At 45.6% G+C, this 11,251-nt stretch overlaps 1 protein-coding gene across 1 annotated transcript in view; it reads left to right on the forward strand.

Annotated features, from left to right (window-relative positions):
- Positions 1-843: 843 nt before the first annotated feature.
- LOC105310224 (NXPE family member 3-like) overlaps positions 844-11,251 on the forward strand; it is a gene marked incomplete at its 5' end in the record, with an annotated part of 15,843 nt that continues 5,435 nt past the window's right edge. The window contains 4 exons of the mRNA XM_023526627.1: positions 844-1,082; positions 5,309-5,382; positions 5,483-5,695; positions 7,350-7,818. Of these exons, the coding sequence (XP_023382395.1) occupies positions 844-1,082; positions 5,309-5,382; positions 5,483-5,695; positions 7,350-7,818 (995 nt within the window). The remainder of the gene's footprint in view (positions 1,083-5,308; positions 5,383-5,482; positions 5,696-7,349; positions 7,819-11,251) is intronic.

Genomic DNA, 11,251 nt, shown 5'->3' on the forward strand with positions numbered 1-11,251 from the left:
TCTCCCAGTCCTATGTTGGTTTCACCTTCATCAAATTCCTGAACTAAATCTGGTGGCTCCAAGCCTTTTGCCTCATTTTGGAAAATTCTCCCATTCTTCCCTACTAACCCAAACCTGGGAAATGTCCCCAGTAAGGAAAGCGGGGAAGACTATGTCCAGGCTCCATTACAGGCAAGAATGCTCAGTGATACATAAACAAAAGTAGTTAGGTGAGACTTCTAATACTATTTTGGTGCTCTGTCTTTCCTCCTTCCTGCTGCCCCAAAAGTGAATAAATAATATGGCTGGAGCTCAAGCAGCCTTCATGAGAAAAATGTCAAGAAATCACAGATACCTTAGTCTGACTTCCTTAAGGAACTGAACCAAGGCCACCAATTATCTACTTCCAAACATTTATTGTGAGAAAAATAAACCTTTCTTTGTTTATGCCACTGAAGTTAGTGGCTGTTACTACTAGTCGAAAGCAATCCCTACCACATTTGCCTTTCTTCTGCTTTTGCATTTTCCAGTATTTGTAACTTGTTTTACTTTGATGTCAGTAAAAATATTTTTCTGTGTCACAACTTTTTTGGTAAAAGATAATTTGTTTCTGATGTTATATTTCTCTCCATTATTCCCTAGTCATTTCAGAAAGCTTCAACTATGCTTTTAATATTTTAACATGCTTTTTAAATTAGTCCATTTTCCTCTCCTTCATATGGGTTTTATATGTCATCTATTTTTTTTTTTGCATTCTTTTTCAACAAACCCTAAGCTCCCCCTAGAGAGATGAACCCCTCTCAAGCTGACTCTGAGTGAAGGTGATATTCTTTGAAATACAAAACAAACAAAATCATATACTCTCTTGTCAATTTCATGGGCTATTTTCGGGGACCTGCAGGATATAAAGAAATTGTTACTTGCAATATTAATCCCCTGTTAACTGGGGAGGAAGAATCTACCTGTCACTATAGGGATGAAGATCTGGGGGAGCTCTGGTTTTGCATTCGACCCCCTACCCTGCCCTGTGACTCACTGGAGGGACATTCAAGTGAACATTACTGGAATGTGACCACACCACATGAGGAGGCCCTGCTGGTGTGGTAAGAAACCCAACATCATCTGGGATGTGTGTCCCAACCCCTGAATTCTGGTCCCTGTGATTCTTCTACCTGAGACCCTGCCCTTATCATTCATCTACTCGCTTTTATTACACACACCTCCTGAGCACCTACTATATGCTTATGCCAAGTGCTGAGTACTTATACATAATAATCAGCATTCCTGCCTTCTATACCTTTTCAGTAAGGAGACACATGACTTTTTTAAACACACAGTGTGATATGTGCTTAACTAAATGCACTGAGTGATTTGATGGCATGGAGAGAGGATATCCCTTCTGGTCTATGATGATCAGGTCAGGTAACAATTTATCTAAAGTTTGAAGAGGATCCCTGCACTCTAGAAAAAGAGGTGTCCCAGTCCTCTCTACTGACAGCCCCTACAAGGAGAGATGTCAATTTAGAAATCACCAGTGTGTGTGGTCAGGTGGTAGGGAGGATGGATGTGACCCCACTGAGTGAGATAGGAGCAGGTACTGTAGCCTGGAAACCAAGAAAAATAAAGGTTAAAAATTGTCCTCAGTCTCAGGGAGCAAGCCTCCTGGGTGGGCAGAGAACGAGAATGGGGGAGAAAAAACTGTGAAAACAAACTAGCTCACAGTGAGCCCTACTGACCCTGAGATCCGAGGCAGGGCTGGCTCAGGAGAGACCCCAGGGGTGAGGGAAGCATTTTTTTTTAAGATGGGAGACCCAGGCATCTGGTCTCCAGTAGAGAAACAGTAGGGAAAAGAGACAAAAATAGGGTCCCAGAAGATGGCTAGAGGAGGCAGAGAAGAGGTAGAGGGATACCCCCACTGAGGGGGAAGGGAGAGGAGAGGCTGTGGCAAGAGGTAGAGGTGGGGGCGGGGGCGGGGGTGAGCTGGCAGCCGAGATGACTGCTGCTCTGTGGCCCCAAAGAGCATGAAAGTTATCACTGGCAGCTATGAGGAATAGAGGAGCTGGCTGGCCCGAAGCATGGAGGCAGAGGTGCCAGCTCTACCAGATGCCCATCTCTGGAGGCTCTCAGCCACTCTTCATGTCTGGGGAATTCCCACTACCATTTACCTCCCAAAATGAGAATTTAACACCAGGACCATTTTTTATGCTCCCTTTGGTCAGAAAAGAACCACAAACCCTTTAGGCATTGGTCAACTGGGAATAAATCTAAGATTCAATACAGATGTCCTGTCTTAGGATGTCACTCGGAGATAAAGTGCAAGAGTCTCTGCAGCATGACTGTATGGATTCAGATCCCTGCTCCACTTGTTACTATTTGCCAGCTTCTATTTGTGTGATCTCTGGCAAGTTACTTATCCTCTCTGCACCTCTGTTCTCTCATGTGTAAAGGGGATAATAATAATAATACCACCCTCATAGACTTGTGGTGAGGAACAAATACTTTAATGTATGTCAAGGGCTTAGAATAAGGACAGCACTCAGTGGGCTCTGTCAGCTCTTATCATCTAATCTCAAGTGTTTGCTTCTGTTGAGCCTCACCCCACCCCCAACTCTGAGCCAGACACTGTTCAAAGTCCTGGAGATCCTTTGAATGGAGGACGGCAGAATGCCCCCTCCCTGAGGAAGCTAACAAGGTACTGATGGAAGACAGGCATTAAACAGATAACCACATATGTGGTGGCAAATGTGTGGTGGATATGAATTTGCAACCCCAAGGTCCAGTGTTTGCTTGACATCAACTTTAGTATGCTGAGGACCTCTACCTCTGGGCTGGTGAGGAGGGCTCCCCTCGCCTAGGGTCCTGCCAAGGAACTGACACCTTGACCATCAGAAATCTTCCCTTAGTTATCTGTCCACTCTGGTCACCCCAAAGTGCCCATTGTCCAAGTCTGTGTGGTCTTGGGCTCTACTGGGAAGACAGGCATCTCCACCTGGATCCAAAGTTCCTGGGACCATCCTACACCTGTTTCCTGAAGCTCCAAAACCTCTATGGGGCACTAGGGCCCTGGCACTCTTAGGGCAGGCCACGCTAAGCCATCTTTCCAGATTGCAGGAATATTTTCTTGCTCTCCTCCTCCTTTCTGAAAGCAAAGTCCCCTCTCCTCTGAGGACACAACCTCTTCAATCAGTTCATTCCTTCATTCAGCAAATGCTTCCTGAGCCCCTGTTACAAGCATGGCCCTGCTATAGACAGTGGGAAAGCAGCAGTGAACAAACAGACAAGGACCCTGACTTGATAAAGCATACATGGACAGGAGAAGGAGACAATAAACAAATAAGCATAACAATAAGTAAATTGTACAGGATGTTAGAAGAAGATACATGCTATGGGAAATTTAAAATATGGAGGAAATAAAGATTAGGAGTATGGCAGGGGCAGGTTGCAATGTTAAATAGGGTGTCAGGGTAGACCTCATTAAGAAGATGACATCCGAGCAAAGACTTCAAGGTGGGTGAGAGAGTTGGCCAAGGATATACCAGGGAGGAGAGGGTTCCAGGAATAAGGAGTATGGTAGTGTGCCTGGTGTGTCTGAGGAACAGCAAGGAAACCAAACAGCTAAGTGGAGTGAAGGACAAGGAGGTGGCGGATAAAGAGACCAGTGAGGTTAAGGGAAGGGTGTGGCATGTCCAGGAAGGGCTCTGTAAGTATATTGGTTTTTGCCGTAAGAGAAAAGGGATCCATTGCAGGATTTTGAGTAGAAGTTGGACTTGATGTAATTTACATTTTTAAAGTATCTCTTGGCCCACTGTGTTGAGAATGGACTGCAGAAGGTTAAGGGAAAAGTAGGGAAACTGCAAGTTAAGAGGCCAAGGCCTTGGCTTGAGGTTACAGTGGTAGAACTGTCTAAAGTGATTCTTTTCTGGATATATTCTGAAAGTAGCGCCCATAGGATTTCCTGAGTGGCATAATCTGCCAAAAAGTGGGAACTTGTGGATGGCTTCAGGGTTTGGGGCCCACTCACCTAGAAGAACAGAGTTGCCATCAGCTGAAGTGAGAACAGCTCTAGGTGAGGCAGGTGAGGGTGCGGATTGGGAGTTTGGTCACGTGCATTAGATGTCACACAGAGATGTTGAGCAGATGGTCAGATACACAAACCTAGAATTTGGCAGAGACGTCTGGGCTGGAGATCTAACTGAAAGTTAAAGTCAGGAGGCTGAGTGAGACCACCAAGGGAGGGAGTGTGATTGGAAAACAGGAGGGAGGACTGGGCCTGGATGCTCCAATATAAAGAGGTTGTGGAGAAGTGGGGAGGGTTGCAAAAGGGGCTACTAGGAGAAGGAGGCGTCCTAGCAACCAGGGGACCAGCACATCTCAGGGATGGGGGAGCTGCTGCTGAGCTGACAAATTAACATTGGACTTTGCCATTTCTGAGAGTGGTGGGAGTGACAGTCCCATTGGAATGGGCTCAGTAAATCAACAGGAAAGTTAAGACTTTTTGCAAAAGGCTCCAGTCACCTTCTCATATAAATCATGTCTTTAATTCTCTGTATTTTGTGATGCTTTGACATCTTGGGGCCTTGTGGGACTGCCCCTCCTAGGGTTAGCTAACTCGTAGAAATAGCAAACCATTTGCCTCGAGCATACTTTTGATATGCAACCCACCCACTCCTGAGTCGTACTGCCACCCCGTCTCCTTTTATCAGACTCTCGCAGCCAAGACTTGATCTGCCTGCCTGAAATTAACCCAGGGCCAGGTACAGGACAACTAGAAACCACCTCTATGGCCCAGAGCCCACTGAAATTATTCAAATTGTCCAACCCTAAATCTGCTCAGCTTCTTACCTTTCCTTTAAATTTCTTTCTACAAAAAACACAATAAAGGCTTTTGCCTATATTTCCTCCTGCTCCTAATGCCTCTTGACTGACCCTGGTGTTTCCCCATGTGGCCCTGCATGGTGAATTGTGCCGCCACCTCTCAGAAACTGTGAATCACACACTGTCTTTTCCATGGCAATCATCTCCTAGTCTGCTGGCCTTACCATATCTAAATAAAACCAAAATCCTTGGTACATTTTAAAACAATTTACTTTCTGCATTGAAGAAATCCCCGAGGCCAAAAAATTCAAAGGACCTGGATCCCTGAACTCCAGCTTCCAACTGCTCTCCTGCCCCCAAGCCCTAACTCCCAGGAGCCCTAACACTGGACAGATGCCCTTGACTTTGAGAACTACCTTTCCCCCAAGAACCCACATTTCACCTTAGCCCAGAATTCCTTCCTATCGCACATTTTCATTAATGGTTCCCCTCTTGCTAATTGGTTTCTCTTCAGGAATGTGGAAGACAAGGTCCTCCCTCAGGGTATTTCTTCAATCTGGGTGGCTGAGCACAGCAACAAGAGTCTGGGTAAGTGGGGCCTGCAGAAAAGACAGCACTTATTCCATGCCTGTAGCTTTAGCTTCTTTTGTACCCACTGATTGTTTTGCTTACAAGCAATTTCTTACAGTGTTGTCCCCCCAACAACCATGCCATCCTGGGATCCCAGGCCCAAAGCCCTCTGGCTTCTACCACAGAGACGTGTGGCACTCGCTGTCCTGCTCCAGCTGCTCTTTCTCTACTGTGGACAGCATCTTGAGCTGCCTGGCTGGCCACATCATCCACATGATGGAGGACTCCATACTTCGGCAGTGGTGGGAGTATCTGCTGCACACTGTGCCCTGTGAGTGGTGGTAAGGGGGAGAGGGCTGGACTCCTAAGAAAAAAAACAGGAAGAAACAGGGCTTTGAGAAGACAGAAAACATCTATCTTGTCAATGAGGCAAAATGTCTGGATTTCAGGAGAGTGATGTAGAAGGACAGGACATCTGGGTTTGGGCTGGGGAAAGGGATGGGAAACAGGATGCCCAGATTATGTGTAATCTCAGCAATTAAGTAGATGATCAGGAGCTCTAACCTGAGAGTAGGTGTGTTTGATGAACCATAAATAGATGGTTAGAATTGAGGAGTTTGGAGGATACTAGAGGATACTAAAGGAATAGAGTTGAAATTTAGGAAAATAATTATAGAGAAACCAGGGGTTTATTGTGTGGCATTTGGGAGATACAATGTTTTTAAGCAGTTTTCAGATTGTTGGACTAATTGGAGTACAAAAGAAAGATGGAAGACAATGTATAAGACAATTGTATGGTCAGCATGCAAGGTGATGAGAGGCTAAATTGGTAAAGAAATAGAGTCAGCAATAAAGGAAATATTATGCTAGAGGAACTGACAGTCTGTTTGACTGATTGGTTCTAGAATGAAGGGAGATGACCAGATAACTATAGATAACCAGAAAATGAGCCCAGAATGAAAGTCACTGGGCTGCTTACTGGATGTGGGAGCAAGGGACAGGAGTGAGAGAAAACAGCATATTTATTTTCTACCCTTTCGTATTAGGTTAAAAGGGTGGTGGGGGAGGGGGCCTTCTGGAGAGCATATGGATGAGGCATTTGAAGACATTGGACTGGAATTGAATTGAGGTGTCTAAACTTCAGATAGTTTGGGTATTTATTCCTCTGAGGATAGTCTGGGTGCAGTTCCTCCCTTTGGGGAAAAAAAAGGGAGCTCCGGTCCCAACTAATTCAACGTTTCAGCAACCTCAAATGACCTCCCTGGGTTACTTTGGGATAATTCTGCTCATGGCAGGGTGAAGTTGGTGAGTTTCCTAAGCAAAAGATGTTTCTAAAGATTAGTGGAAGCTCTTGACCAAAGGTTGGGAAAAACAGAGCCTCTGCTAGCTGATCTGACAGCTTTCTGTGGACTAAAGAAAGGTGCCTCTCTGTGTCTACACAGCCCTGGAGCATATGGTGGGGCAAGCAGGTGGGAATTTTGTGCAAAAAAAGGAAGGGCCTTTTCCAGAAAGTGTGTCTAGCTCTCTATCATGGCACATGACCAAGTGAACAGACTATATCTCAGGAGCCTCTGGTCCCCTAGGCTGGCCTTCATTGTACAAGAACATAAATGAACCTTTAGCTTGGGGCAAGTCTTCATCTCGGAGTAGCTGAAAGGAGCCAGTGGATGAATCTGAGTTGGAGTGCCTGGTCAGAAAGGAGGCTGCAGAGAGTGACAACATACTGTTAATAAAGGAGAGAGATTCCAGAGAAAAATTGAGACAAAATGCTACAAGGAGCCAGGGAGGAGGATGACTGAAAATAGATCTTCAAACTTGATAACTAGGAGGTCACTGGCAATATTATAGATTAGGGAGAGCAAAATTAGGTGATTGGGCCATAGAATGATTGTGTCCTAAGAGGAAAGTGATGCTAGATATTCTGTATTTTTAAATGAGGAAGTACAGTCCTATATCAACTCTAAGCCTCCTCTCTCTCCCTTCAGCCCTGAAGCCGGTGGATCTACATGTCCCATATCAGACAGGGCTTCTGATGGCCGTGGAGACAAATCAGGGCATAGCGCTGAACTGGCGGGCTCACAGCTGGCCCCTGCTCTCTCTCCGCACACCAGTGGCCTCCCTGCACTCTGTGGTCCAGGAGCTGAGGGGCCTGGCCGGGGGCCCCCAAACCGTGATGGTGCTGAGGCTCGGCACCCACTTCACCACCTTCCCTCCATCCATCTTTGTGCGAAGACTGGCAGGGATCCGGGCAGCTGTGGCTGCGCTGCTGGCCCAGGAGCCCCGCACTCTCGTGGTCATCAAGCTGGCCAACACCGGCTACAAGTCTGTGTATGGCAGTGACTGGTTCACCCTCCAAATGAACCGGCTCCTCCGAGCTGCCTTTGCTGACCTCCGCTTGGATGCCTGGGAAATGACCTCCAGCCTGGTGCTGCCTGACAACATCCACCTTAGGCAGCAATAAGATGGACTTTCTCCTCTCCTTCATCTGTCCGACCTGAGTGCTTCTGTGGGTTCTAGTGCTGTGTGGATGGAGAAGCTGATGTGATCATCAAGCCTGCAAGCCCTCCCCGTCATCTGACTGTACCTCTTCTCTGACTTCTTCTAATGCACAGACCATAAAACAGCCAGCAAGAATTGGGATGTGGATGGCGACAGAGGAGGACACACTGGTCATTGTCCAGTGCATCCTGAGAGGTTTAGTTCCCACATGGAAAAGCAGAGCTGAGTGGATGAGGGTGGAGACAAAGCCGGCTCCATCTATTACACCAGGATTATATGAGGATTGTCATTTTATATGTTAGATTCTCTGTGTAGAATTTGAATGAGCCTTTCAAAAGCTAAGAGATGGATTCCATTTCTGTTTACCAGAGCCCCCTAGTGGAAAGCCTGATAATGTATATATAAAGACAAATGGACTGATTGGTAAAATATTTCTCCTAGTTGTAAAAAGTAATACGTGCTTTCAGCAGAAAATTTGAAAAAGTATCAAACAATTAGCAAACAAAATAAAAATCACCTAGAATTCTGTGACTGGGAGATAATCACTGTTAAGGTACATATGACATACATTCCCTGTTGCTGCCGTGGGTCTCAGGGCTGCAACTGGTGCTCATCCTCTCTTTCCTCCACTCTTTAGTCTACATTCCCTCATCCCGAGCTCTCCCTTTGGCAAATCTTGGTGGCTTGCCTGGTGGTTGGCCCAAAGCTTTGTTCCTCAGGGACATTTATCATTAATAACCATGCCCTTCTCAGTCTGGATTTGCTGTACATGTCTGTTTACAGTTACAATGGTGTGGAGAGTAACAGGAGGTGGCCAACGGGGTCATCCACGTTCCACAAAGGTTCCTTCCTGCTCTCACCACATGCAAGTAGCCCTATTTCCTCCTGCTGATCAGGATCACTTACCCTGCCAAGTTGGTGACTCATCTTACACAGGAGTCCAAAGCGCCCTGGTAGTGGCACTAACTTTAGTTCCATGGCATCCTTGCTGTATCCCGGAGCAAGAGTGTGCCCCCTTTGGGGGTCAAGACCTCTAATCCTGCAAAGCCCAGAGTTGCAGGGATAGGAAGCACAGAATCTCCAGTGAGTCACTGGGTACGATGCTTCCAACCCTTGATTCCTATCAGAGACACAGCCCCATGTAGGGTCTCTGATCTAACAAATACACTGAAGGCCATCTTATTAGAGTGTTTCTTCCAGGTTGGGGCTTTTGCTGCACCTTCAGAAGGCCATTCCAGGGTTCTGTGAGGCTGGCTGCCTCTGAGTGATGTAGTATGTGGTAGGAACCGTGGATTCCAAGGTCAGGGTCTCATCCCACTCCTCCTTCTCTGTGAAGTGGGTCCCCTAGTTGGAGGCTAACCTGTGTGGGACTCCATGGATCCCAAAATGGACTACAATTAACAAGCCCGAGGACAGTAGTGCTGGCTCAGGCTCTGCAGGCAGGAAACCCGTACCTGGACAAGATATCCCAATCGGTGAGGATGAACCACTGGCCCTTTCAGAGCATAACAGTGAACTCTTGGTCAATTACGCTCTCTGTAGTTGGAGGTCTATGAGCCACTTTCTCATGGCTGCCATAGTCCCCATGTGGCTGAATTATATTTCCTGATTAAAAAAAGAAATGCAAAGTAATATCAAGTTTTTCCAAATGAACTTTTAAATAAAATTTTAATGAAAGGGGTGACAGGGCAGACACTAAGTTTCCCACCCAAATCCATTCTTCTCTTCCTCCTTAATAACAAAATCTTGATTCTCCACTCCCCCCCCCCGCCCCCGCCCCAGGGTAGCCAATTGTTTGGTGAAAAAGCCACATTTCCCAGACTTTCTTGCAACTAGGGATTGCCATGTGACGCAGTTCTAGCCAATGACCTGTATAAGCTGACATTTCTGAGTTGGGCTTTAGGAAAGTTCTTTAACAGGCAGAGAGACTTAGCTGGCGAATGTCTTTTGTTCTTCTCTTTCTCTTTTTCACCTCTTGAGAGGCAGATGCCGCACTGGGAGGGGGCGGGTATCTTGTGACCACAGGAAACCAAACACATACTACGGTTGGTTGAAAGGAAGGATACAGAAGGTCATGGTCTCTACTGGTGTCACAGATCTGCTGTGCCAGCCCTTGGCTGCCTACTTCCAGACTTGTCTTTATGTGAGAAAAAATAATTTTTCTCTAATTTGTTAAGTTTCTGGGTATTTTTTTTTAATTATTATTATTCTGTAATTCACAGCTGAACCCATACAATGGTAGATTTTTCACTTCTTATAATTTAGACCATTTTTCTTTCACATGCTTAAAGTCCACATTATTACATGCATACCACAAAATTTGACACAAAACAGCCAGCATTGCATCTAGGAAGATCATACATGGGAGCAGCAGGGCCTAAGGCAGCAGGTGCTCTGTGAATGTGACACAGAGGCTGTTTTGTAAACAGTCTTTGTTTCCCAATGGAATGAGCAGAGGTGCCCCCTGGTGGGGTCCACCCCCTCCTCGGGCAGTTCAGCAAAGAGGAGACTGTCCAGCCAGGTCCCATAGCTACTGGGAAAGGCAGGAATGGAATCCAGGTGTCACCCTGCAGACTGGTTAGACCACCCTCTGGAGGTCTTGCTGAGAAGCCAAGTGGGTCCCTTGTCCTCTCTTCTGCCCACCTGTCCAGCTGTCACCAATTCTCCCATGCATCTTTCAGAGCCCAGAGGACTCCATTACATCAAGTCTCTGTGCCTCAGTTTCCCCATGGGTAAAATGGAGATAACAATACGCTCACCACAGAATATTGGAAAGCTGAAATTGAGGCAATGGATGTTTAGGGCCTGTTAATATATATATACATATATATTTCTTTGACTAAGAATTTTAAATTATTTATCTCAATTGAGAGATGTTATTTACAGTTTTATTATTAATTTCTAACAAGAGCGGACAGAGAACTTGGTCCACACCAACCCGAAGATTTTATTGGAGTTAAATGTTTTCCTGTGGCTTAGTATTATATCAGTTTTTCAGTGGTGCATTAAACATCTACAAAGGTACAATCTGTTTGTAGGGACTAAAGTTCAATACATATTAATTTAACCTTAAAAACATATTTCCAACATAAACTAGGTTCTTTACAGATGATTTCTCACTTATTAAAACAATCCTGTAAAAGGACAAATATTGTTTGCTTCCACTAATATGAGGTATCTAGAGTAGTCAAATTCATAGAGATGGAAGTAGAATGGTGGGTGCCTGGGACTGGGGTCAAGGGAATGGGGAGTTGTTTAATGGAAACATAGTTTCAGTTTGGAAAGATGAGAGTTCTGGAGATGGATAGTGGTGAGAGTTGCATACCATGTAAATGTACTTAATGCCACTGAACTATTCATTTAAATATGGTTAAAATGGTAAATTTCA

This window comes from Pteropus vampyrus, unplaced genomic scaffold (genome assembly GCF_000151845.1).
Source record: "Pteropus vampyrus isolate Shadow unplaced genomic scaffold, Pvam_2.0 Scaffold1457, whole genome shotgun sequence".
NCBI classification, from domain to species: Eukaryota; Metazoa; Chordata; class Mammalia; order Chiroptera; family Pteropodidae; genus Pteropus; species Pteropus vampyrus.